This window comes from Balaenoptera ricei, chromosome 2 (assembly GCF_028023285.1).
Source record: "Balaenoptera ricei isolate mBalRic1 chromosome 2, mBalRic1.hap2, whole genome shotgun sequence".
In the NCBI taxonomy this organism is placed as follows: domain Eukaryota; kingdom Metazoa; phylum Chordata; class Mammalia; order Artiodactyla; family Balaenopteridae; genus Balaenoptera; species Balaenoptera ricei.
This window is the reverse complement of record NC_082640.1, coordinates 69,729,512-69,756,885: the sequence shown is the minus strand read 5'-3', so window position 1 is coordinate 69,756,885 and position 27,374 is coordinate 69,729,512. Positions and strand designations below refer to the sequence as shown.

Below are 27,374 nucleotides of genomic sequence, written 5' to 3'. Positions count from 1 at the left end.
GAAAGCAGAGGAACGTGACTTGTCCAAGGTCACTCTGCTGTCAGTGGCAGAGCCGAGACCAGAGCCCGGCTCTCTACCCACCCTGTGCGGGGACCCGCCCACCTCACCAGGTGGCAGCTTGGCCTGGGTTTTGCCCTCATGACGTCCAGGAGGTGCTGGAAGCATAAAGAGGGTTGAGTTCTGACCTTGGGTAACCAGAGAGAGACCCAGCTGCGGGAAGATACCCAGGCCGCCCATTGCATTTGGCTGTGGGGCTGGCACCTGTGCTGACCCTCCACCCGCCATCCCCTTAGGGTCCCTGTAGCCAAGTGTTCTGGGAGCCACCCTCGAGACAAGCCTAATCCCTGAGTCCTCTCCCTCCCTGGGTCCTTCAAGCCATGTTGAGTTTCTGTCACTTCTGGGACAGCCTTGAGGTGGGGGTGAAACAGAGAACAGACAGTAAACATGGCCGTGTGCCTTCCCCACTCAGGCTGTACTGTATTAAATGAAAACAGCAGCTTGGACAATAAGATGATCCCATTTTTGTGAAAATAAATATATATTGATATGTGTGTATTCACACGGGGGGAAATCTAGAAAGACATACACCCAAAACTTTAACAAAAGTGATCTCCAGGTAATGGAATCCCAGTGGTTTCTCCTTTTTCTTTTAGCTTTTCTGTATTTTCTAATTTTTCTATCATTATTATGTATTACTTGTGGAGAGGCAGCGTAGTGCAGTGTTTAAGAGTCAGAATGGAGTTCGCATCTGAGCCCTCCCTCGTTCTAGCTGTCTGTGTGCAGGTCACTTGATGTCTCTGAGCTTCAGGCTGTTCATCTACAAGATGAAGTGGAGGTGAACATTGAGCCTAACTTATTACAATGGAAAAACCTGCTGGACCCCACCCGGTGATGAAATTTAATACCACGAGTAATGGGGCAAACCCACCCGAGAAGCACACAGCACCCAGGTTCCTGCTGGAAACCCTGACCCTGGATCTAGTCTTGAGGAAACGTCAGACAAATCAAATAGGGTGACATGATGCGAGGCATCTGGCCTGGACTTTTCAAAAACGCCAATGGCATGAAAGGAAGGAAGAAAGAAAAGGTCTGGAGAACTATTCTAGGTTAAAGGAGATGCAAAAGGTGATGCCTGATTGGATCCTGAGTAGGATGGGGAGGCTACGAAGGGCATTATTGAGACAATTGGACAAATTTGCATATGGAGAGTACATTAGATAACAGTATGACAATGTTAAATTTCCTAAGTGTCATCACTGTATAGGGACAGTGTAGGGAAATGTCCTCATTCTGAAGAGATATTTGCTGAAATACTTAGGGAAGAATACAATGATGTCTGCAGCTAACTCTCCAATGGTTCAGAGATAAAGTAAATGTAGCAGAATTGAATCAAACAGAATGCCCAGCACAGGGCAGATCTCAATCCTGGCGAGCCACTACTCCACCAGGCCTCGAGCTGCCTCAGCCCTGTCTCCTTTTCCTTCCACCCCCTCCCCTGAGCCCCCTTTCCCAGAGGAGGTGACCACAGGGGAGGCTCTGGGAGAACAGCAGGGTTCAGGCCACAAGCCGTCTCCCTGATATTCAAGGCTTCCCCAGACTCATGCTCCAAACAGCCTCATTCCACCTCTGCCCACACGCCCTGGACCCTCATTCATTACAGACACACGTGGGCCATCCCCCTCCTCCAATCTGCTCACACAGTTCCCTTAGCCTACAAAGCCACCCTTCCCTTTCCTGTCAGTAAAATCCAACTTACCCTTCAAAGAAAGCCCACTTATGTGCTCAAAGGCCTACCTCTTTCCCAACCCAAGGAAGAAGCATGCTTTCCTGGAATGGCTCCCCTTGGGCTGTTATCCCACTCTGCGATGCCCAAGTCGATCGGTCACTTCCATGAGCCTGGGAACTCCAGTTCGCAGGGACCAGGATGCAACCACCCCTGTGTCTCTAGGACATATCGAGGGCCTGATCCATAGGAGACACTCTCCATGTGTTTACTGCCAAAGGGTTAGGTGCCAGTACGAATCTGCTGCCATTTTGGAGACTAGTTAAATACACGTTGGTATGTTCATATAATAGAATACTATGCTGGTATCAAAAGAATGACTTGGATTGGTATGGAATAATCCAAGATATAATAATAAGTGAATGCAGTGAGCTACTTACTATTTGTGTAAGAAAAAAAGCATGTATACTTGTAGTAGCAAAGGTTGCCTCAGGAGGGGGGCAGCGGGGGCTAGGGGGACGGGGAGGGAGTGAGAGTTTTTGAGTTTGTGCCTTGCATATGTGAACCTATTTAACAAATCTACATGATTTAGATTTATAATAGAGCACCCACTCTTTGGGGGAGGTTCAGGGAACCCCAGAAGTTGGGTGCTGAGGAAAGAGGGGAGAAGCAGGTGAGCACTGCTCCCGGTGGAGGAGGAGTCTGGGCTGCTTGCCTGTGGCTCTTGCTGGAGGACCGTGACCTTGAGCCCCGAGGTAGCAGAGGCGGGCAGCAGCCTCCCAGAATCCTCAGCGCCATAGGCACCTCTCACTTATTCGAGTCCCATCCTCTGGGCCCTGCAGCATCTTATGCCATGACTTCACTGGAAATGTCCTGCCTCCATTTTCACGTGTGGAGTCCTACACCCACCCAATTCCTTCTCTGGCCCAGTGTTCCCCTAAGCCCCCGTCAGAGTCCTCCCTCTCGCCATCTTGCTCTCTGACATCCTCAGTGTTTGTTCCGAAGTCCTCAGAGCTGAGTGGGCCCAACTGAGAAGGAAAAGGAGGGAAGGGCATCTAGAGATTTTGGCCCTGCTGGCCTTTCTCAGGCCCAAGGCTTCCTGCTGCCCAAGCCCTTTGCTTGTTCGTGTGTTGGGACAAAGGACTGCCCACCCCAAGCCCACACTCCCCTTTCGCTACCGGGAAGCAGTGGGAATTTCATGCCTCCTGGGACGCCTTTGCACGGGGAAGGGACTGGAACGTGTATATAATAGGATGCATGGTTAAAGGAAAGTTATTCTGCCATTTGTTAAAATGGTTAAAACAGGTAAGGAAGACTTTATTCAGGACTATTGCTATAGGTGTCAAGACTATCACAGTAGTGAGGAGAGATGAGGCTCAACATTGGGTACAGCAAAGACAGCCAGGGTTTATAGCCAACAAGCAGAATGAGGGGTCAGTGGATGGAAAATTACTAAGAGGAGACATCAAGGGGGGGGGACGATTCTTACTAAACCAACTTAACAGGATTCTTGCTGAAGGCAGGCCAGGGTGATCAGATACCAAGCGTGGAGGATCCTCACTAAACTGATTTAGCAGGATTCTTGCTAAAATTGGGCGAGGTAGGCCAAAGACAAGGCCCAAGGACAAGGCCAAAGACAAGGCCCAAGGACAAGGCCTAGTTGAAAAGGGGGCTCAGAGGAGCCTGTCTGAAGTTTGGTCAAGGAGAGAGTCTTTGTCACATATTATAGGATCTGGGGAAAATTCCCCTTTTTACAGCTGAGGAATGGAGGCCCAGAGCAGTCATTTGCCTGGGGTCTGCTTTAATCCCCCTCACCCCCAGGAAGCTCAGCCCCAAGACTCCTGCTGCATCTGCCCCTGGCCCACAAGCTGTGGGTGAAAGGGCCTGAGCTCCAGCCCCGCTGTGACTGCCGACTCATTGCTGTGTGACCCTGGTTTAGTCTGGCCCATCTCTGGGCCTCGCAGTGGGACCCAAGAACAAAGCCACCAGAGTCCTCTGGCCAAGCCATGGGAGCTCAGGGGAACCGGGTGGTCCAGGCCTAGGACAGGCAAGGCAATAATTAGCTGAGAGCTCCTCTGGAATGTTAAGTACCCAGCCCTGGAATGCAGCTCCCGCTGGCTGCAAATACCCCCCACCATCAGACAGGCCCTGCAGTGAAGATAAAAATCAGGGTGGGCAGGCACTGGGGACCCTGTCTTGGGAGCCCTCCCCTACATTTCTCTGGCCTCTCCCAGGATGTCCTCCATTTGGAGTTCCCTCCATCTTAGGGCTCGCTTGGAACAAGCCTTTGCAGATGTGGTAGGGGCTTCTAAGATGACCCCTGCCTCCTGGATCAGTATAATCCCCTCTCCTTCAGTGTGGGCTAGACCTAGTGACCGCTCCTGACAAACGGAGGACAGCAAAGTGATGGAATGTCACTTCTGATATTAGGTTACAAAAGGACCACGCCTTTCATCTGGGGCATGCTTTTGCTCTCTCTGAGGGAAGCCAGCTGCCAAGTTGTGAGCTGCCCAACAGAGAGGCCCATGCAGCAGGGCTCCGGCCAACAGCCAGTGGGACCAGCGAGGCCAGCAAGGAACTGAGGTCTGCAGTCCAGCAACCCACGAGGCACCAAATCCTGCCAATAAGCACGTGAGTGAGCTTGGATGTGGAGCCATCCCCACATGAGCTCAGATGACTGCAGGCCTGGCTGACAGCTTGACTGCAGCCTGTGACAGACCACGAGGCAGAGGGCCAGCTAGGCTCTGCCCAGACTCCTGACCCACAGAAACTGACTTGCCCAAGGTCACAGAGCCTGGGACTGCCAGGTCCAGGATTGGAACCAAGGTTTTCCAACTCTCAGCCCAGTGTGCAGGGCCCTAGACCAGTGGTTCTCAAACTTTAGTTTGCATCAGAATCATCTGGAGGGCTTGTGAAAACCAAGAGCTGGGCCCCATCCTTGGGGTTTCTGATTCTGTAGGCCTGGGTGGGGCCTGAGAATCTGCATTTCTGACAAGTTTCAGGTGGTGCTGATGTGGCTAGCGGAGGACCACACTTTGAGAACCAGTGCTCTAGACTCTCTGTCTCCCACATCACTCTCCTGATGGGCCCCCAAAGCACAGACCAAGGGCAATTTGCCATGTCCCGAATGCCTGTCTAGGCACCATTTCCTCTGAGGGAGTGGGGTGTGGTTGAAAGAACCGCAGAGGGCAGTGCCCTGTCTTGTTCATCTTTGCAACTGTTTCTGACCCATAAAACCCACAGATACACGTGACATTCCACAATTTTATAAGGTTACATTTTGGGAAAAAATTAATTTATTTTTATCAAAATCATACCAAAAATATTTTATTTTGTTCAGATGATCAAGTATTATATGCAGGAATAGTTTTGTTAAGGAAACTACCACTAGGACCTCAATAGGAAGTGAAATAATTCTCTCTCTGCTGTAATGTTTTCCATGTTTTGCCACTAGGGGCTGGCTTTATCCATCATTGTATTTTACCTTTTGGGCACTAAACCTTCTTAAAGCTGTTGCTTTGGATACTAGGTCATTGGTAGATCTATTGATATAGATATAGATTCATATGTGGATGTGGATTCAAATACAGATACAGCTGCAGATATAGATACAGATGAAGATGTAGCAGTGATGTTCCCTAAGGAGAAAGGACATGCTCCCTCCCTCTGCCCAGAATGGGGATGGGGGGGCAGCCAACTTGGACACATCAAGACGGCAGAGCAATAAGGTGGAGGGGGCCTGGCTGCCTGGACAAGCTCGGGGACTAGGATCACCATTTCCGTCCTGGACAATCTACCCCTAGGTCATCATAGGAGAGAGAAGTAAACTCCACTCTGCCGTGGCTCTAATACATCACACGCACGTGTCCCCCCAGCAGCCCACAAGCTCCTTGAGAGTAGGGCTAGAGCCCCCGTCTTTCTTCCTACGGCTCTCAGAACAGGGCCTAGCACAGTTCAGTTCTGGTTCTGCCCCTTAGTAGCAGGCAACCCGGGGCAAATGACCTCCCTGGCCTCTTCTACAAAATGGGGCTAAAAAACATTCTCATAAGAGTCTCATCAAGCTTAGTGAGATGATGTGCATAAAACACTTAGCCCTGTACACCTAATAGGAGCTAAATAAATGGTGGATATTATCAGCAGTAAGTTTTCAGAAATTGGATCCTGTCCCCTCCCACCCTGCTTTCAACCCTGACTTCCCTTAAGATAACATCTAACCTCCCTACCATGGCCCTAAGACCTTTTATGCTTCAATCCTGACCACCTCCCTGGTCTTATCACTCATACCGTGAACTCTACAGCCAGATAGAGTTGCTCTGGCATCCCATCTTTTCCAGGGACTTGTCCAAAGGTCAGAGTAAAAGGTGAGAAATGGAAAGAAAAAAAAAAAAAACTGAGAAACGTACCAAGTCCAAATGACCCTTGAAAATCCCTTAAACTGCACATAGGTACAGTATCCAGACCTAGTACCTCTCAGTGAGGCAAGTCCAAAACAGGTTTCCTCCAGTGTAGAAACAGGGGGCTATATCTTCAGTTGAGCCCCAGATAAAGTAGCTGGCTTGTGTTTAGGGGGCCTCATGAGACCAAAAGTATGTGTCTTTCATCAGTATCACATTCAGAATGAAGCGTTCATTGGTTCTTCTCTCCTGTACTCCCAGTCCTTGTAACATGCACTGCCTCTTACGTCCAAGCCTTTGCACATGCTGTTCCTTTCGCCACCAACACCCCCACCCTCCCTGCCTCCCCCTCCACTTGGCCTGGCCAATCCGAATTCCTCCTTCAGGCCTCTGTGCAGGTGCCGCTTCCTCAGGGAAGCTTTTCCTAACTTCCATCCCCTGAAACTCCTCTGTCCTGTGCAGCAGGCCTCCCACTATACAGTCAGCCCTCCCTCATCCATGGCGTCTGCCTCTGCAATTCAATCAACCCTGGATGGAAAATATTCAGAAAAAAACTCCAGAAAGCTCTAAAAAGCAAAACTTGAATTTGCTGTTGGCCCGGCAACTATTTACATAGCATTTACATTGCATTTACAACTATTTACATGGCGTTGTATTAGGTATTATAAGTAGTCTAGAGATGATTTAAAGTACACTGGAGGACGTGCGTTTGTTATTTTGGAACTACTACCCCATCTTATATAAGGGACTTGAGCACCCCTGGATTTTGGTATCAACAGGGGTCCTGGAACCAATCCCCGCAGCCCTCACACGGGAGCGATGACTGTATATTTTTGCGTGGTTGCCTGTGGGTCTTTTCTAAGAAGTCTTTCCTTCTCTTTCGTTCAGTGCTCGGTCCCCAGCGCCTAGCACAGAATTTGGCGCACAGGCGATGCCCGATAAATGCTCACGGAATGAATGGGCCCATGAGGAAACGGGTGGCAGTAGTCCGGGATGCCTTTGCCTTCATCAGCCAGCATCCTGGGGAGGGCAGGAAGGGGGAAGGGAGCACTACGGGGGCCTCTCCTTCCCCATCATCCTCCCAGACCCTTTCCCTGCCCAACAGGGCGCCACTGGCCTGTCCCACACCCTCTCTGCCGCCTGCCCAGTGACCTAATTATTGTTTTTTCTTCCAGCCCCGCGGAGGGGAAAACAGAAATTCCTGGTGGATGACACAGGCCCGGCGGCCGCCTGAGAGCCGAGCACGGGACCGGCTGGGCCGGCTTCGCCCGCCCTGAACCCACCGCCTGCCCCGCCACCAGGGCCGCGGGAACCCGTCATCAGCCTAAGTACAGAGCGGGCGGCCGGGCGGGCGGCCGGGAAATTGCCGGTTCCCACTGACCCGCGGGGCCTGCGGGCGCCCCGAGTCTGGGGGCCCGGGACGGGCGGGCCGGGGGACCCCGGGGGGCAAGAGCGCCCGGGCTGGGTTGGCCCGTCCTCACTACCCTCCGCCTGGCAGGCCCGCGGAAGGGGAAGGAGCGGGGGTTCGCAGGGGCCGCGCTCGGGCAGCTGGGGTGGCAGGGGGCGGCGGGAGGCGCCAGCGCGGGGGTGGGAGGGGAGGAATTTGAGCGGCTAGGCCCAGGGTGCGGCCCCGGCGCGAGGCCAGGGCCCTGCGGCGCACAGCACAGCCCAGAGTGCTCTGCGAGGGCTGGGGGGCCTTCAGCACCCCTTCCCCTTTCTGGGCGCCGCCCCCACTCTTACAAGGAACATTGGGCTCGGAGCCAGACTCGTGGGGTCGCGCATCCCCACCCCAACGGGCTGCTCCATCTGCCATGTGCCATCTTTCCATCCGTGGGCCCTTGATGCTGGAGGGAACCTCAGTTCCCCCATCTGTGAAATGGGTTACCATCTAGGGATGACTGAGATGTGGGCGGGTTCACTCTCCTCTATGCCTAGCAGATAAGAGATGCTCCATTTTCTTTCAGTTATTAGGGGAAAAGGCACTCAGTCTCTCATGCCTTCCCTCAGCAAATACCGATTGAACACCTACTCGGTGCTGTGTTAGGCTTTGGGTTATAGTGATGAACAAGACAGATAAAATCGTACATTCTCAGAGGAGACAAACAACAAGCAAACAATAAATGAATATTCACATCAGATAAGATAGTGCTTCAGATGGTGATAGGTGTTACTATAATGGGCTAAGGAGAGTGGGAGGAGTTGTTCAATTTAGACTCAGTGGTCCTAGAAGGAAGGTCTTCTTGGTCAAGTGCCCTTTGAGCTGAGATCTGAGTGAAGTGTGGGAGTGAGCAAGGCAGTTACCTAGGGGAAGGCTTTTTGGATAAAGCAAACAGCAGGTGCAAAGGCCTTGGCTCCCCTACCCACCTCTTGTTGGGTAGATTCTACCCAACCTTGTTGGCAGAACCCATCTCTCAGGTTCCTGGGCTTCTGAAGCACAAAATACTCCCCTTTCTACCTCAGTCCACGGGAAGGAAGCATGGAGAGCAGATGTGAAGTCAGACCTGGTTTTAAATCCTGGCCCTGCTACTCCCAGCTTTGTGACCTTACGTAAGTCACTTAACCTCTCTGAGTGGTAGTTCTTCCATCTGTCAAATGGGGAGAATAATGGCATGTTTCTTACAGGCTTGTGTGCGGTGTCAGTGAGGTAACACGACACGCGGCAAGCCCAGACTTGGGCGTATGTATGTGCTCGAATGAATGGTCTGTGGGATCCCTAGGAAGACCTTCGTTTTCTTCATCTGAAAATTAGGTCTCTCTCTGACTTAGAGTGAAAAGTTTGGGCTAAACTTTTCCTGGTCTTGGTGGTGATGGGGAGACGTGGTAGAATTGTGAGCAGCTTGGGCAAACTCTCGGAGACAGTTCGTAGCTGTGGTCTGGTGTTGGTCACCCTCTGGGACTCAGAGCCCTGTTTACAGAGAGAGAAGCAGAACACAGCTCCCCCACTCACCTGCCCAGATTATCCAAAGCCCAGCCAGGCATTCAGTGGAGTTCAGAGAGGAAACGTCTAGCAAGCCCAGGTCAGAGCAAAGGTGTAACACTGGCAAAGTTCATATTTTATGTCATCAACCTCTTCCTTGGCTCCGTCTCCCTATATCCCTGGATAAACTTGTCCTTCCTTGGGAAAGAACAGGAGGTCAGTCATACCTGAGGGAGGATTTCAGTCTTTGGAGATAGTTCTGCCACAGTCCTGCATTTGACACATGGGAATCTGAAGCCCAGAGAGGGCAGGACTTTGCCAGAGAATACACAGCAGTCCTGAGGTATGAGAATTCATGCCAGCAGACCTTTGATCTAGGACTGTTTCCTCACTGTACTTCATGGCCAAATTCCACCCATTTTATAGAAGGAAGAAATGAGGCCCAGGGTTGTAATGTGAATCAGCAAAGGCTTCCCAGACCAGCAAGTGGCAGTAGGGAATGAAGAATGTATTCTAGGCAGGGGTGGAAGGAGCTGGGAACCTTCCTGGACCCCTCAAATCATTCATTCCCAGGCCCATCTTTTTTGAAGATGATCTCTAAGACCCCCTAAGGGAAAAGTCATTTGGGGGGATCTGTGACCACTGGCTCCCTCTTCTTACCCAGGAATCCTAAACTCCCCCATCCTGAAGGGCCAGCCCAACAGGTACCCAAGTGCACATTGGTGCCCTTGTCCATCTGGCTCCACTGAGAGCCGGCTGTGATGGCTGAGTTGCTGCAGTGCCTGGAGGCCACCAGGGCACCACCTCACCCCAGCCAATGGCTCTAGACCAACGCCCTGGCCTGCGGGAGCTTTATCTCAGAACATGAACATGGCAGCCGGATCTGGCACCAAAAGCCCCTCCTGGCCTGCGACTTGCCACCAGCTGCTCCTGGGGGTTGCTTTTCATTCATTCATTCATTCATTCAACAAGTATTTCTGGAGGGCCTATCAGGTGCCAGGCACTGTGCCACATATTGAAGGTGGAGCGGCACACAAGATTGTGAGGCCTGGCCCTCCGGAGGTCACATGCTAGTGTAGGGGACAGGCAATAAACAAATATACACAAAATATTAGGTCAGATGGAGGGGACAGCGTGTGATAGGGGTGCTCTTTTCAACTGGGAAATGAAGCAGAGGCCCAAAGAAGTGGGGGAGGGGCCACGTGGCTGTCTGAGGCAGGAACAGTTCTGAAAGTGGGAGCTGAAGGTGGAAAGGCCAGTGAGGCGGGACCCCGGCTGGCACTTTCAGGGTGTAGCAAGGAAGGCAGTGTGGCTGGAATGAGTGGGAAGGGAGAGGGAGGGTGTGAGACCGGCGAGTGGAGGGGCCAGACCCTGCGTGCTCTTTACAGCTCTGAGTTGCTGTGCTTATTCTGTGTCTGCCTGGGAGTGGAGCTGTGCCCTCCCAAGGCGGCTTGGACGTGCCAGGAGCCGATTACAGAGCAGGCTATCAGAGTCACCCCTTTGCTTCCCCTCTCTTTTGGCTCCCTCCACCCTTGCACCCCCTTCACCTGTTCTAAAAAGCAGGATTAGAGAGAATTTGGAGTCAGAAATCTCTGGATTCCAGACCAGGCTCCATGACTTAGTAATTGTGTGAGCTTGGTGAGTGATTTAAACTCTCTGACCCTTGGCCTCTCTGTCTGTAAAATGGGGCTGAACATACCTACTGCCTAAATAGCTATGAAAGCTAAGCGTCCACCCATCCCTGACCCTGTGGGTGTGCTCCTAGGTACTTAACCGAGGGAGGTAAATGTGCATGTCCAAAAAGGCACGGGCAGGGTGATCCTGGGGGTTGGTCACAATAGCCCCGAAATGGAATCAACTCTGGTGTCCATCAGCAGAAGAATGGCTAAATGAGGTGTGGTATCGCCCCTGCAATGGAATAATACACAACAACATAAAGAAACTGCGGAGAGACGGATGCAACAACATGAATGAATCTGACATGCTGTTGAGTGAAAGAAGCCAGGCGCAAAGAATAGGTACGTGTTATTCCATTAATAAGAAGTTCAAGAACAGGTAAAGCTAATCTATGGTGAGAGAGGCTAAGATAGTGGTTATCCTTAGGGGTTGCGGACTGGAAGGGGGCTTGAGAGAATCTTCTGGCATGTTGGAACTGTTTTTTGTCTTGATCTGGTTGTCACACAGGTTGATACGCATGTCAAAGTTCATTGAACTTGAGCTCCATGAACGATTTGAGATTCATGTGCATCATGCTATGTATATTTCAATTAAAAGGTAAAAAGAAAAAAGTGCACTACCTGGAAAGCTGGTGAAGAGTAAATGAGATGGAGAATGTAGTTGTGCGTGTCTCAGAATCGGCACCTGCGGACATTCCCTGCTTCCCAGTGCCACTCTGAGGGGCAAGGACTGCCTTCCAGCACCCGTGTCCTGTCATGGACCAAGCATTAGCTAGGCTCAGATGGTGCCGTGCTGTTAGAATTGAGGGATGGAAGGGGACTGGGTCTTTTTTTTCTGTTGCTTTGCTTTGCGATGAGAAGATTATAGTCTTTATCATTAAATGTGGTAACTCGCCGGTGCTCAGGTCCCCAGGGCTGGTGTGCAGTGGAGACCCTGAAGTGGGGAGCGTTCCGCTTTCCTGGTCGGGGGCCGATGAGATGGCATTGAGAGCATCCCCTCTATTTGCAGATGGGCAAGATTCCCCAGAGAGAGCCTTGAGGACCCCAGCAATGGAGTGACAGAGCCCCACCCTCACCTCTCATTGGCCCACATCCAAAATGCCCTCAGGATCAACTGGCTGGGGACAACTGTATCACTTCCATCCTTCCACCCTGTCCCGAGGTCACTGTCCCAAGCCCAGGGAGGGGAGTGACATCCCCAAGGCCACACAGGAAGTCTGCAGCAGAGCCAGGCAAGGCCATGGGCAGAGGGGAGAGTGAGAGGCTGAAGGCTTGGGCCGCCAACCAAGCTTCTCCCTTATGCCCGGGGGGACACGGCCCCTCCTGAGCAGAGGCTGGGGGTGTGTTCCTTCTGCTCTGAAGAGGGAGTGCATCTATAGTATTCATGCGGGGAGTACTTGGCATGAGGGGGGCTTCTCTGCCAGGTACTGTGGAGGGTGAACCCCAGCCCCGCAGCCCTTCCTATCTTGGGGCCACGATCCAGGGTCCACCTCCCCTTGGTGCCACTCCTTTGCCTGCTTCCAGCAGAAATGTCACAGACTGGCCCTGTTTTCAACCTGCATGAACTTGGTCTGACGCAGGCACCGGTAGGTGTGAGGCGGGGGCAGCTGGAGGGAGATTCCAGAGATGAGTGACCCAGCCCAGGACCAGCCCGGGACTCATCTCTCACTTCTCACCTGCCTCCAAGTGTCAGTTTCAGTGTCACCTCCTCAGAAGGGCCTTCCCTCCCTGACCTTATGTCCCGCTTCCCACCCTCTCTCACAGCCCGTTCTGCTTCTTCACCACCCTTGTCACTCACCTGTAGTTCTCTCTTCAGAGGTCTGTCTCGCCCCACAGGACTGTAGGCTCGTCCAGGGCAGGAGCTGGGTCTGTCTCATTCACCGCTAGGCCCCTGTGCCTGGCACATACGTGTAACAGTAGATGTTTGAGGGAAGGATAAATGAATGCACGAGGAAGAACTGCCGTGGCAGGGATGTAGACACCAGGGGAGGGAGTGCCAGGGAAGGAAGGGTTTGTTCTGGGTGTGTGTGTGTGTGTGTGTGCTGGGGGGGCCACTTGGGCTGAGCCTGTGTGACCGCAGGGGTTTCAGAGGGAGCTGCCATAGGTGGGGGAGGGCAGGAGGCCTCCCCTGCAACCTCTGGAACTCAGGTCCTTCCTTTATGAGCCAGAGGCCCCCTGCGAAGCTATGCCGAGTCCCTGCATCCGGGAGAGGCAGCGCCTGGGTCCACAGATGCAGGAAACCTGGGTCCCCTCCCTCCACAGCACTCCAAACAAGCGGAGCTGGAGAGACATTCCTCCCCCTGGGGGGGGGGGAGGCAGCCCAGGCCTTCTCCCCCTGGGCACACTGGCCCTTGGACAGGTACTCTCCCTTGGGGCTTCTCTCCCTGGGAGGCCTTCGAGGGCCCCTAGCCCAATCCTCAGAGAGGGCCAGAGGCCTGCCCTGGGTCACACAGGGAGGAGAAGCCGAGCTGAGACTCACTTCCGGCCTGGGGTCTCCAGCTCCCACCGTCTATGTTGTGTAAGGGTCTCATTCAGCTTGGTCAGCACAGAGTAGGCAGCTCTCTGCAGTCAAACTGGGAGCCCAGTGTCCCCATGCAGTCTCGGGGAGCAGGGCCGCTGCCGTCGGGGGGGATCTTCTCTGGCAGTGCCCCCAGCCCATACCTGCTCACCTGCACCATGCTCAGGACGCAGTGAGGGCTGACTTCAGAAATGCCTGTTCTCTGGGCCTTGTCTTCTGACCCCCAGGGCGGGACCTGTGCCTCCTCCACCAGATCCAAGACTCAAGGTCCCAATTCTCTGGCCCTTTGGCAGTGAGTCTCACCCAAGGCTGGCTAGCACCCCCTCACATACCTCCTACTCCAGGCCAGACCCCTCTATAGGCTGGGGGTGCAGGCCTGGGTCAGGTCAGGGTGGGGTAGATCTTCCAGCGCCCTCTTCCTGGAAGCTCCTATACTCGTGGGCCATGTCTTATTTGTTCCTGTGCCCCCTGCACCCATCCTAGAGCCCGGCATAGAGTGGGCTCATGTGACATGAAAGAGGTGACTCGGGATGTCATTTGAGGGGTTCTAGGAAGACATTCCAGGCTCCCCCAATCCCCCTCCCCCAACTCCCCAGGAGCCACAGTCTGGAATTCCACTGAGAGAGGCGCATGGCTTGACATTCTCTTCATGGGAGTAAATGAGAAGATTATTCTGCTCCTGGGCCCAAAGTCCTCAGGAACTTCTGAGAGCCAGACTGAAGATACGGGCGGGGAGGGGTCTGCCAGCCTGGAAGAGAAGGGCTGAGACCCCAGGGAGGGGCGGACCTGTGGAGACAGGCCTGGGCGGCAGGGGCCCTTGGGGCTGGCGGGAACAGCAGGGCCCGTCTGGGAGGGAGCCTCTGACAGACGCTTTATCAGGCCCTGTCGCCGGCGTTATCTGTGGCTTCTCAGCAAAGAAGGAGCCACAGTCCTCAGCCACCCTCAGACCACTCCAGGCCTGGAACAAAGCAGCCGAGTCAGCTGGCAGCCCCATGGCTCCACTGTTAGACCGTGGGTTCTGCAGCCCTGGGGCCCACGTGGGGTGTTCAGGCGGGTGGCTGACCCGGCCTGGCGACGGCCCGTCTACTGGGACTCCCCCGCCAAGTACCGGCTGCCACAGGGACCCCCTCCCTGGAGCCTGTCTGCAGAATGGGGATGGGGCACCGGGTCACCCCAGCCCCTGCAGGGCCCGGCTGAAATGTCAGCCACAAAGGACGGGACACAGAGGGGCCTGTCCAGGAACAAGGGCCAAGTGTTGGCATGGGATGATGGCCGGGGCTGAGCTGGTCAAATGTTTACTTGGAACGGTTCAAGTGGACACCCTCCGGCCACGGGGGCAGCTGGCGTCTGGCACGGGGCCCTTCTACCCACCACCACAGGGCACTGCAAGAGTTCAGACCCATCCCAGATGGGCTCGAATCCCAAAGCACCCAGAGGGGGCTGACAGTCTAGGCCTTGGCATTGTCACTCCCTCCCCATCCCTACCCACTGTGGGGGAGAGAAAGAGCTGGGAGGGCAGTTTCAACCTCCCTCATTCTGGAAGCACCCGCTTTTCTGGCCTCCTGCAGGGCTGCCGTGAATGGTTGGGCAGGTTGTGCTCTGCAACAGGACACCTTTGCCACTGAAGCAAGTGGACCTGAAATCCTTGCAACTGGGCGAGGAGCTGCATCAGCCCAGAGGGTGCTTTTTTGCAACTGTCTGCTAGGAGGGGGCACCTTTGTGTGCCAAGCGTTGTGGACATTAAGATGACAACATGGTTCTTTTGGTAGGACTAGCTCATAGTCGGTTACAGATGGGGTCGCCTGATATAACACAGGATGCCCAGTTGGAATTGAATTTCAGGTAAACAACAAATACTTTTGTAAAGGTATAATTGTGTCCCATGCCGTACTGTAATGTCTGAATGTAATGGGTGAATAAAGTCTGGTCAAATCAGACTTCGCCCCCAAATCCCCCTCAGCACATAGGGTTCTAGGGGTCATGAAGGAGACTGTGGGAGGCTGAAGAGAGGCCAGTGTGGCTGGAGAGGAGCCTGAGAGGTAGCAGGGGTGAGGTGGCGTGGACTTGGAGGCTGGGGTTCTCTGAGACGAGGACACAGGAGGGTTGGAGCAGGGGACTCACGTTGTAACAGGCTCCCTCTGGTGGTGGTGTTGAGAATCGTCTGGAGGGGCCCGGCCGATGCAGGCTGACCTGTGAGGTGATTGCAGCCATCCAGGCCAGATGACCAGGGCAGTGGTCGTGAAGCTGGAGACAAATGGCTGATTCTGGACACAGGAACTTTTTGTTACAGAAAACATCAAACACGTACAGAAGTAGTAAGAATAGTACAAGGAATGATACAAGGATGTCCCCATCACCCACTTTAACCATCATCAGCTCACAGCCAATTTTGTTCATGCAAACCTTTCACCCCTCTTGACAACTGGATTATTTTGAAACAAATCCCAGATATCATATTATTTCATCCATAAATATGTCAGTGTATATCACTGAAAGATAAGGCCTGGATATATTTTGAGGCAGGAGCCACCAGGAATTTGCCCCAAGACCTCAAGCAGCTATTAAGAGACAAGAGGCCCCTGACCTCATGAAACCCATTGCTGTGCAGTTAGTTCCCCGGTCTTAAGACCACCTCTCCTAAAGCTTTCTCATGTTTTCCTCCTCAGGCATCCTGTCTCCCATCCTCCTGTCTGCGTGCACTCCTAGCATGATGTTCCTTAGGCTGGGGTCTTGGAACGCTGGCATTGACTCCCTGTTGAAAACTCCTGCCTTTTCCCCAGACCTCACAGCAGCCCGAAGCCTCTCCTCTTTCTGGTCTCCTGATAACAGGACTGTAGAGTGTCTGGAACTGAGGCTCCCTACGAACTCAGGAAATGCAGGCACTCCGGGCGAATGCGAGGGAAGCACTGGGAAGTCACAGAGTGAGGGACAAGGACAGAGATTCAGACATCAAGTAAGTTCAGGGAGGCTCTTTGCTTTCAGAAGGCCAACCCCCCAGGAAGCAGCCTGGCTTTACCTGTAATTTACTTGGAGATTTTACGTGGGTTCCTTCCCCTCTCTGGGCCTGGTCATGCAGGGCTTCTTTTTTTTAAAATTATTATTATTTTTATTTTATTTTATTTACTTTTGGCTGCGTTGGGTCTTCATTGCTGCGCGCGGGCTTTTTCTAGTTGTGGTGAGCAGGGGCTACTCTTTGTTGCGGTGCGGAGGCTTCCCATTGCAGTGGCTTCTCTTGTTGCGGAGCACGGGCTCTAGGCATGCGGGCTTCAGTAGTTGTGGCACGCGGGCTCAGTAGTTGTGGCTCGTGGGCTTTAGAGAGCAGGCTCAGAAGTTGTGGTGCACGGGCTTAGTTGCTCCGTGGCATGTGGGACCTTCCTGGACCAGTGCTCGAACACATGTCCCCTGCATTGGCAGGCGGATTCCTAACCACTGTACCACCAGGGAAGCCCCCATGCAGGGCTTCTACCTTCTCCCCTCCTCTCAGATTCTGCTCCCCAAAGTCCCTGGGATGAGAAGAGTTGAGGGGCAAAGCTGGACGTGGGGAGAGGATGCTGGGAACATGATAACTTTGGACCCAGCCACACACACATTGAACCCTGTGATGCAGGCATAGTAGCCCCACTTTACAGAAGAGGAAAGTGAGGTGCAGAGAAGTAAAGACACTTGACTAGGATCCCCTAGTTTGTAGGCAGCACGACCGGGACTTGGGTCCAAGGCCAAATGCTCAGTGTTGGTGCCCAGGTGTCCCCATGTTTTTTGAGGCCCCACCCCAGGGCAGGGCCCTCCTCAGTAGGCCTAGTTCCTCTAGTGCAATCCAGATTCTGGCCATTCTGCCACCTCTGAGCCTCCTGAAGCCTGATGCTCCTCCCAGCCTCCTCATGGTGACACTGGGAGGCTGACCCACCTTCCTACTCCTATCATTTTCACTCACTGAGCCCTGCCGAGGGCTGGACTCCATGGACACCAGATACACCAACACGTTTCTCTCATTTCATCCTCACAGCAACTGAGTGGGGTGTTATGCCCATTTTACAGATGTGGAAACTGATGCCCAGAGAGGAGCAGAGGCCTGCCCAAAGCCACACAGCCCCACTGTGGTGGAGCCAGGATTGAGACCAGAGTTCTCTGACTCCACATGCTCCATCCACTACATTGCAAGGAATTGGCTCAGAACAGTAACCCAGTGCCATTTTGTTGTCCTGGCTTCTGGCAGCCTTTTTTTTCTTCCCCAGATAACTCCCCCATCTTAGTTTCGCCTACGTAATCACACTCGATCTTTCTAATAATTGTGGGAGGCAGGTATGATGACTGGGTTTTATAGGTGAAGTGCCACACGTGTCTCAAGGGAGACTGTGTTCTGAAACTTCCTGAAATCTCCCCAAGGCTTGAGTTGCTCCCTTGAGCTGCCCACGGATGCTTACGTTCTTCTAGCACCCCCTGCAGTCTTTCAACGACATTGACTCACCCTGCTGGGTCATTTAGAAAGCTTTTCCTGCAAAGTTATCTTTCCCCTTTTAAGTCAATGCCTCCCACGGTTGCCACATCTGGGCCTTCCCCTCACAAGTTTGGACCCACCTTGTCCCTCCTTGGTCCCCATATTCAGCAACAGTTAAAACACATGTGCCTTCTGTAACTCCGTCTTCAAGAAACTAGGATATTAACAAAGGCTTAACAAACTACGGAGACTGTCAAGCTTGAGAATCACATAAGTGAATCTGTGTTTCCACCTACCCGAGAGCTCTTTGGGGTGAGATCCGTGTTCTCCCATCAGGTTAGACTAATTGTGTTCCAGGGAAGGGGCGGTGTCTCCCGCAGGGTCCCCATGCCCTGGGTCGAGGCCCTGCAGAGCAATGACTCTGGCTGTGGGTGGAGAGAGGTGTCTCTGGGCTCTGCCCACCACCAAGCACGTGGGTGGCACTTCATGCCCAAAGCAGAAGGATGGGAGCCCTATGTTTCCTGAGGCTCAGGCAGGACATAGGAAGGGCAGGAAAGACCTGGGGGAGAGCCACTTTTGGCCCCTCTCTGTGCACCCGCCTGTCTCAGAACTCAGAGGAACTTGAACTTGGGCAGCAGTGGGACTGAATCCTTCCACGAGTGAGCAGGTTTGGATTGAAGCTATTGTTCCTGGAGGTGGCAGCCAGGGACTGGGCATTCACTGTGGGGAAAGGACAGGGTCAGGAGAGGGGAAGAGGAAAAAGGTCAGCTGATGTCAAAGGCCCGTGGTCTCGGGGACTCTACCCTGAATGTCCTGCTGCCCTTGGTCACCCCCCACTCCGGGCTCCCATAGGTCCCCCAACCTCCTTCTCAAACAGGCCCATTCCCACTCTCACCTACTGCTCTCTCTGGGTTCTCTTTGTTCACTCATTCATCCGGCATTCAATCAGCATTTAATTCATCATCTACCAAGTGCCCGGTTTTTGTCTGTTTGGGGGAGAGTTTATTGAGGTACAATCCACATATTGTATATTCACCCCTTTTTAGTATATGAGGTTTGGCAAATGTTTAACAGTAGTGTAAACACCGCCATAATTAAGCTGTTGAATATATCCACCAATATTTCCTTCCTGCTCCTTTGTTATCAACACCCTCCCACTCCTAGTCCCTGACAGCCTCTGATCTATTTTCTGTCCCTAAAGTTTTGCCTTTTCCAGAATGCCACATAAATGGAATCACACAGCAGGTAACCTTTTGAATCTGGCTTCTTGTACTCAGCATAAATGCTTTCGAGAGTCATTTGTGTTGTTCTGTGTATTCGCAGTTGGTTCCTTTTTTATTGCCCAGTGAGTTGTATTTCCATTGTATAGATGTACGCGGTGTATTTATCTGTTCACCCATTGGTGAACATTTGGATTGTTTCCAGTGTTTGGCAATTATGAATAATGCCACTGTAAACACTCCATGTGTAGGTTTTTGTGCAGACATGAATTTTCATTTTGGGGGGGAAGCTACCTAGAAGTGGGGTTGCTGAGTCATATGTAAGTGTATGTTTTAACTTCAGAGGAATCCGCCCAACTGTTATCTGGAATGGCTGTACTAGTTTCAAAGTAATAATAAACTTTTAAAGTCTAAACTCTAACTTGAGTTGTCAAGACTGACAAATGCCAGGAGGAATTCTATTCCTAACTGGAAGCATCCCTTTTGGGGCAAATGTTAGTTTTCATTTCTCCAGGTAAATATCCACGAGTGGGGTTGCTGGATCGTAGGTAAAATGTATCATAAGACACTGCCAGACAGCTTTCCAAGATGCCTGCACCATTCTGCGTTACCACCAGTCATGTATGAGTTTCAATTTTTCCACTTCCTTACCAAGTGCCAGGTTTGGTTTTTTTTTAACATTTTATCATGAAAATTTCTAACATCTAAGAAAGTAGAAAGAATAGTACTTTAATGACCCTCCACTTACTCACCAGCAGCCTTCCGCTACCTCCTCATCAGCCTTAGATCTTGTTTCCTCACCCCTCCCCAACAATGACCAAATTATTTTTGAAGCAAATCCCAGATGTCATTTCATTTTATTCATAAGTATTTAATATTATCTTCCCTGGAGAAAAGGGAACCCTCTCGCACCGTTGGTGGGAATGTAAATTGATACAGCCCCTATGGAGAACTGTATGCAGGTTCCTTAAAAAACTAAAAATAGAACTACCATACGTCCCAGCAATCCCACTACTGAGCGTATACCCTGAGAAAACCATAATTCAAAAAGAGTCATGTACCACAATGTTCATTGCAGCACTACTTACAATAGCCAGGACAGGGAAGCAACCTAAGTGTCCCTCGACACATGAATGGATAAAGAAGATGTGGCACATATCTACAATGGAATATTACTCAGCCATAAAAAGAAATGAAATTGAGTTATTTGTAGTGAGGTGGATGGACCTAGAGTCTGTCATACAGAGTGAAGTAAGTCAGAAAGAGAAAAACAAATACTGTATGCTAACACATATATATGGAATCTAAAAAAAAAAAAAAAAAAAAAGGTTCTGAAGAACCTAAGGGCAGGACAGGAATAAAGACACAGATGTAGAGAATGGACTTGAGGACACGGGGAGGGGGAAGGGTAAGCTGGGACGAAGTGAGAGCGTGGCATGGACTTATAAATACTACCAAATGTAAAAATTTTTTTTTAATTAATTTATTTTTGGCTGTGTTGGGTCTTCCTTTCTGTGCGAGGGCTTTCTCTAGTTGCAGCGAGCAGGGGCCACTCTTCATCGCGGTGCGCGGGCCTCTCACTATCACGGCCTCTCCTGTTGCGGCGCACAGGCTCCAGACGCGCAGGCTCAGTAGTTGTGGCTCACGGGCCCAGTTGCTCCGCGGCATGTGGGATCTTCCCAGACCAGGGCTCGAACCCGTGTCCCCTGCATTGGCAGGCAGATTCTCAACCACTGTGCCACCAGGGAAGCCCCCCAAATGTAAAATTGATAGCTAGTGGGGAGCAGCCGCATAGCACAGGGAGGTCAGCTCGGTGCTTTGTGACCACCTAGAGGGGTGGGATAGGGAGGGTGGGAGGGAGATGCAAGAGGGAGGAGATATGGGGCTATATGTATAGCTGATTCACTTTGTTATAAAGCAGAAACTAACACACCATTGTAAAGCAATTATACTCCAATAAAGATGTTAAAAAAAAACACATTAATGATGTCCCACCTGGCCAATCATTTTTTTAAATAAATTTATTTATTTATTTAAAAAAATATTATCTTTCCATGGTACCGTTATCACACCTAAAATGTGTGCCGTTATTCCCAGTTACTATCATCGTATGTCTAGTCAGGTCTCCCATTTTCCTGATTGTCTCCTGAATGTCATCATTTTTCTTTTTTTTTTTTTTACAACTTGGGTGTTTGAATCAGTATGCAAATAAGGTTCGGACATTGTGATTGGTTCATGTGTCTTTAAGTTACTTTGCTTGGAAGTCATTTGGAATAGTTCTTCTCTTTGTGGTTATATCATTAACTCAATGTATAGACTTGTTTGCTTCATTTTACTTCCAGTTTTTATGAATTTGTTTAAAATTTTTAAATTTAATTTATGGTTCCAAAGTCTATCATACCGAATATATTTACAAAGATCTAACTTTTATTTGTGCCCTCCTCATTCAATCCCCCCTTCCTAGAACTGTTAATTTTAAAAAATTATGCTTTATCCTTACATTGATTTTCATATATACACACACATATATGTGTGTTCCTTACATTGATTTATATATATATATATAAATATATATACACGTGTGTGTGTACGTACATATAACATACACAGATGTCTACACATATATTTGTATCCCTCCCTCCTTTTCTTAGTTAAGTGTGACCATACAGGCACACTTTCCTCCACCTTGTTTGATTCATTGTACATCTTGCCCTGCGATCTCACCCACAGTGGTCTGTTGAGATCTCCCCTGGTCTTTGCCGCCAGAATCTTCCTTTGTGCTGAAAACCACAGTCCCCTGCTGGTGGACATTTTCCTTCTTTCCAGTCCTTTGCTGTTACAAATAGAGTTGCAGTAAAAAGCCTCACGCTTCCATCTTTTGGCGTACCGGTTGGAGTCGATTCCCAGCAGTGGGATTCCCGAGTCCCAGCTTGAACACACAATGATTTTGCTAGCTTTTGCCCAATTCCTTTGCAAAGGGATCACACTGTTTTGCATTCCCGTTAGCTGCACAGGGCTTGTTTCCCCATGGTCTCCCCAGCAGAATGTGTTGCCAAACTTTTGGATTTTTGCCCATCTGATAAGTGGGAAACAGTATCTCAGAGTAGTTTCAATTTGCATTTCTTTTATTTGATTGAGGTTGATCGTCTTTTCATATGGCTAAGGGCCATTTGCATTTCTTTTTCTGTGAAGTGTCTGGTAATATTTTTAGCCCTTTTTTTCTAGAAGGTTGTTGGTTTATTCCTTCTCTACTTTTACTTATTTGTTTATATATTTTTTTATATCTTCTAATTCCTGTACCTTTTTTTAAATATAAATTTATTTATTTTATTTTTGGCTGTGTTGGGTCTTCGTTGGTGCGTGCGGGCTTTCTCTTGTTGCAGCGAGCGGGGGCTACTCTTACGTTGTCGTGCAGAGGCTTCTCATCGCGGTGGCTTCTCTTGTTGTGGAGCACGGGCTCTTGGTGCGCGGGCTTCAGTAGTTGTGGCACACGGGCTCAGTAGTTGTGGCTCGCGGGCTCTAGAGCGCAGGCTCAGTAGTTGTGGCACACGGGCTTAGTTGCTCCGCGGCATGTGGGATCTTCCCGGACCAGGGCTCGAACCCTTGACCCCTGCATTGGCAGGTGGATTCTTAACCACTGCGCCACCAGGAAAGCCCTCCTTTTCTACTTTTAGAAGCTGTTTATAAATTAGAAACATTAATCCCTTGTCTATGATAAAGGTTCAGGTATTTTCCCCACTTCATCATTGGTCTTATTTGTTCATTCATTCATTCATTCACCAATCTCAAGCCACCTGATGCTGGGGATGCAGCAGCTGTGAACAGGGTGGTCCTGAGGGACTCCACTGCCAAGTGATGCCCAAGCCAGACCCTTGGACTGATCCTGGACAGTCCCTGCCCCTGCCCCTCCCCGTGCTGTCCTTTCTGCCCCCTGACCCCTCTCCTGCAGCCCAGTGACCGCCCTTTCTGAGTCCTGCCCTGCTCAGGCCCTCAGCACCTCCTAGTTTGTGCTCAGTGGGGGCCAGAAAGGGAACTGAGTATCTCTCTATCTCCCCCAACATGCCTGGCACCTGATGAGTGAGGGAGTGAAGAAAGAGCAAGTCAGTGAATGAATGACTCTTAGGAAGATGAAACAGCCTCTGAGCCCAGGAAGCCAAGTCAGAGGGGAGCTTGGAAAGCACCTTTAGGGTCAAGATTTCTTAAGCCCTCACATTCTCTTCAGACCTAATTCAGGTCAGAATTGCTACTCTCAAATTGCTCTCAGCCAATATATAATACTGCTGCATTTCATGATTTAAAAACATGTCTGCTTATTGTAGAAAATGTGGAAAATACCGAGAGGTACAACAAAGAAAATAGAAATCACCCATTACCCAGAGTAAACCACTGTGGACATTTCATTCAACTTTCTTTTTTTACATATTTTATTTTTACATCTCTATATTTACATATTTTACATATTATGTTTTTTACATATTTTATATTTATATATACATGCACAGACACACAATACCCCTTAACAGTATAACGTACATATGTCCTCATGGCGTTAACCTTCAGCACGTCATCATGATTTTAACTGATTGTATAATATGCCTTGAAATGAATGTATCACATCCTATCACCATTACTTAACCTCTCTGTGTCTCAGTTTCCTCATCTATAAAATGGGGATAATAGGTGCTTCCTCGTAAGTTCCTTGTGAGGGTTAATTGTGATTCCATTCATGGTAAGCACTCAGGGGGTGTCAGACAATGCCATTATTATTATTACTATCATTCCCTAATTGTGGACATTTAAATTCTAATTTTATTCTATTGCAAGTAACACCGTAATGAACCTCTCTGCTCGAGGGCCTCCCACCTCCAAACTAAGCACCCCGGTGACAGAGTGTGAGCAAGGCTTGCTGCGGAGACCCTTGGCTGAAAGTTAGGACAGCAGGCATTTGCCACTGGAAGCCTGGGGACAGGGCAGTCCAAGCAGGGGAACAGCATTGGTAAAGGCTCAGAAGCTTGAAAGATCGTGGGAGCTCTGATGTGCTTGGTTTGGCCACAATTCTTGTCCCCATTTTACTCCTTTCTGGAGTAGCGGTGGTGTGAATGCTGGGTGTGCTGGCCCAGGGGGTACCTCTTTCTCAGGCTTAATCCTGTTGATTTTCAAGTTGAAGTTTATGAGCCATCTGCTCACATCCAGCTGTTGAGGTGGTCACTTCCTCCTCCTTCCCCTTGACCACATCACTCTGCTCTCTGAGCCTGGGTTTCCTCATAAGTAAAACAAGGCAGGTGGACTTGTTGGTTTCTACCCTCCCTTCTGCCTGGGGTTGGGTGCTTAAGCCCACTCTGGGCTCTCTCTTTGCTGGGATGCTGGAGGCGCCCTCTGGTGGCCAATATTGGCCATGCAACCCAGAAATGGGCTTGGCAATCTGCCTGGCCCTCTGAGTGGGTTTAAGTGTGCATGTGGGTGTGAGTGTGCCTGTGTATTGGAATGGTACACAGGGGATATGTGACAGCCTCATGATACATAAAATTCAGAGCTTTTCTAACTCTCTGATGGCAAAAGATGGCAAAAATTTTCTGGGGCCTTCCAGGGGCACCCAGGTTTGCAAAATTTCCTGGGGCACCCATCTTACTAGTACACATTGAGAACATTACTCCTCTGCTCAAAATCTCATCCTTAAAAAAAAAAAAAAAAAAAATCTCATCCTTGTCCCTCTGATGAGCAGGGTAAATATCAAACTCCTGGCCAGGACATTTAGGGTCCTTCAGAAGCTGACCCCTGCTTGTTACCAATGGCCCCTGTGGCCCCTTTTTTCACTCTTGTCTTTCTTTCCTGTCCTACTCCAGGCAAGCTACCTGACCCATCCCCATCTTCTAGTCTCTGCTCATGCTGGTTCTTTTTCCCAGAGTGTCCTACCCTCTCCTTTAGTCCCCATAGCATCTTTCAAGACTTGGCTAAATGCAACCTCCTCTAGGAAGACCTCTTGGATTTTTCCACTTGGGTCTGAGCTCTCCTTCCTCTGAACCTCCCAGTAAATACATCTGTCTCCTGGTATACAGAGAACTAGGGCTTACCCAGGTAACTCGGGTTGAAGATATCCAGTTCAGTAGACCCTCAGATATGGCGCAGACTCCATGTCTGCTCCATGTCTGAGTCCTTCCAAACGTTGGTATCCAGGCTGCCCTCTGCAGAGCCCTGACTCCCATCCTCTCCTCCACCTCCTCTGAGCCCTTGGCTTTAGCCAGAAGGGGCAGCTTTCGTGGAAGGAGGTCTGGTGGTAGAGGAGAAAGACATGAACCTTGGGCCAGACTCCTATTGGACACTGCCGTTCAGAAGGCAAATGGCTGCCCAGCACACAGCCTCCAGCTGCTGAGCTGTGTGTGGGAGGCTGGTCTCTGGGTGAACGAAGGGTCAGATCCAGTCACTGCCCAGCTCTTTCCTTCAAGGACAGAAGTCATAACTGCAGCCCTAGCAATAATGCTCTTGGTTATTTGTAGAAGTCTGCTATTGTCAGTTTGTTGTGCTCTCTAACATGAAATTCTCATACAACCCATTTGTAGATGAGGAAACAGGGGATCAGAGAGGCTAAGTAACTTGCTCAAGGTCACACAGCTCTGAGTGTGAATGCTCAAACTCAGTCTCTGCTTTCCAAGCATCTCCAAATCCTGTGCAGTTGCTGGAATACTCTGCTGTCACTGTGTCTTGCGCAGAGTAGGTGATTAATGAATTCCTGGATAACAAAACACGGACATAATGAACATACAGCTATCCCTTTCTGCTAGTCTTCCAGGCTGCCTCAGGTCCACATGTTCACCTTTGTGTGTGGGAAGAGTCCCAGAACTGGGATTGTCCGAGAGGGGAATGGCTCCAGGGGGCTGAAGGGGTGGTGGTACCTGGATCCCAGGAGGGGTGAATTCCCTGCGTCTGGGTTTTAGGGGTAGTAGGTCTTGGGCATGGCGAGGACTGGCACCTGCTGGTCCACTGGCCCAGCTGGTGTATGGCCCATGGATGTTGCATAACTTCAGAAGCCACAGAATTGTGCTGTGGCCAGGACTGGCCTACAGGGTAAGGACCTGGAATTAATCCAGATTCCCTGAGGAGAAGATACCAAGACAGACGAGATGTGCAAGAGATTTATTAGGGGACATATCTGTAAGGGGAAATGGGGAGGGAGCCAGGGGACCCTGGGAAAGCATCCGACCTTGATGCGGATCTGACCCCGATGTGAAGGAGGAAGGGAAGGGAAGAAGGCTGAAAGGAAGCATTTTTGACTGTAGAGGATTCTAAGAAAGTTCTTAAGGCCAGTGGGAGTCTTCTAGCCAAGATGCCTGTCAGAGGGGTCCCACCTCTCCTCAAAATGGGTCTCCTTTGTATTCTTGCCACGCGCAGTCACTGGTGTGTGGGAAGCACAGCCTCCACAGGCACGGCTCATGATGTGCCTAGTGGTGGAAAGGCAGGCATCATAAGTGATGGTGAGAAAACCCTTTCTGTAGTGGTGCTAGTGTGAATGCTGTGTGTGGTGGCCTGGGGGTTCCTCTCTCTCAGCCTTAATACTACTGACTTTCAAACTGAAGTTTAAGAGCAATCTGTTCATGTCCAACTGTTGAGGTGGCCCTCCCTCCCCTTGACGTGGGTCATCCTCTTCTATGAGTCTCGGCTTCCCACATGTAAAATGGTCATTAAGGCCTAGAGCGCAGCTGCTGAAGCCGTTGGTCAGTTTCGTTCCCCAGGTAGAGATCTGAGAGGGGCTTTCTCACCGCCGCCGCACTGGCCTCCCGGGTCCTCCTGTCACCAGCCTGGCCTGGAGAACAGCCACAGGTGCCCACAGCTGGAGGGAAGGGGAATTTGGGCCCCTGGAAACCCAGGAGAGAAGCTGATTGGTCCAGCCTGGGTCAGGGGTCTGGCTCTGGTCCAATCAGCTATGGCCAGCGGGTGGAGCCACTTGCCAGGCTGCCCATTCTGTAGGGCCTCGGGAGGCTGCTCTCTGAAGTGCAGGTGTCATTCATGGGGCAAGGGCACTGGCAGGGCAGGTGAGGCAGTGCAAGGTGTTGGTGGCATTCTCTTGCTGAATGTGTCAGTGTGACACACCTGGTGGCTCCATGAGGCCAGGAGCTGGACTTTTTTTTTTTTTAATTTACTTATTTTATTTATTTTAGGTTGTGTTGGGTTCCACATTGCTGCGCGCCGGCTCTCCCTAGTTGCAGTGAGCGGGGGCTACTCTTTGTTGCGGTGCACGGGCTTCTTACTGCAGTGGCTTCTCTTGTTGTGGAGCACGGGCTCCAGGCGCGCGGGCTTCAGTAGTTGTGGCACGCAGGCTCAGTAGTTGTGGCTCACAGGCCTAGTTGCTCCGCGGCACGTGGGATCCTCCCGGACCAGGGCTTGAACCCGTGTCCCCTGCATTGGCAGGCGGATTCTTAACCACTGCGCCACCAGGGAAGCCCCAGGATCTGGACTTTTGTTTGTTGTGGTGCTGGGACCTGTGCTCTGCCTCCCC

The 27,374-nt window shown here is 51.0% G+C and overlaps 2 protein-coding genes across 3 annotated transcripts in view; both read left to right on the top strand.

Moving 5' to 3' along the window:
- Positions 1 to 7,373, top strand: part of SMAD6 (SMAD family member 6) — a 116,477-nt gene extending 109,104 nt beyond the window's left edge. Inside the window, exons 7-8 of one of the 2 annotated variants that reach the window (XR_009500798.1) lie at positions 4,154 to 4,354; positions 7,293 to 7,370. The gene's annotated coding sequence lies outside the window, so the exon portion shown is untranslated. Of the gene's footprint in view, positions 1 to 4,153; positions 4,355 to 7,292 lie in introns of both variants that reach the window. The other variant, XR_009500800.1, reaches the window with a different exon arrangement.
- Positions 7,364 to 27,374, top strand: part of LOC132359287 (uncharacterized) — a 43,770-nt gene continuing 23,759 nt past the window's right edge. Inside the window, 4 exon segments of the mRNA XM_059912967.1 lie at positions 7,364 to 7,445; positions 8,578 to 8,664; positions 10,912 to 11,052; positions 15,895 to 16,181. Of these exon segments, the coding sequence (XP_059768950.1) occupies positions 11,001 to 11,052; positions 15,895 to 16,181 (339 nt within the window). The 5' untranslated portion in view covers positions 7,364 to 7,445; positions 8,578 to 8,664; positions 10,912 to 11,000.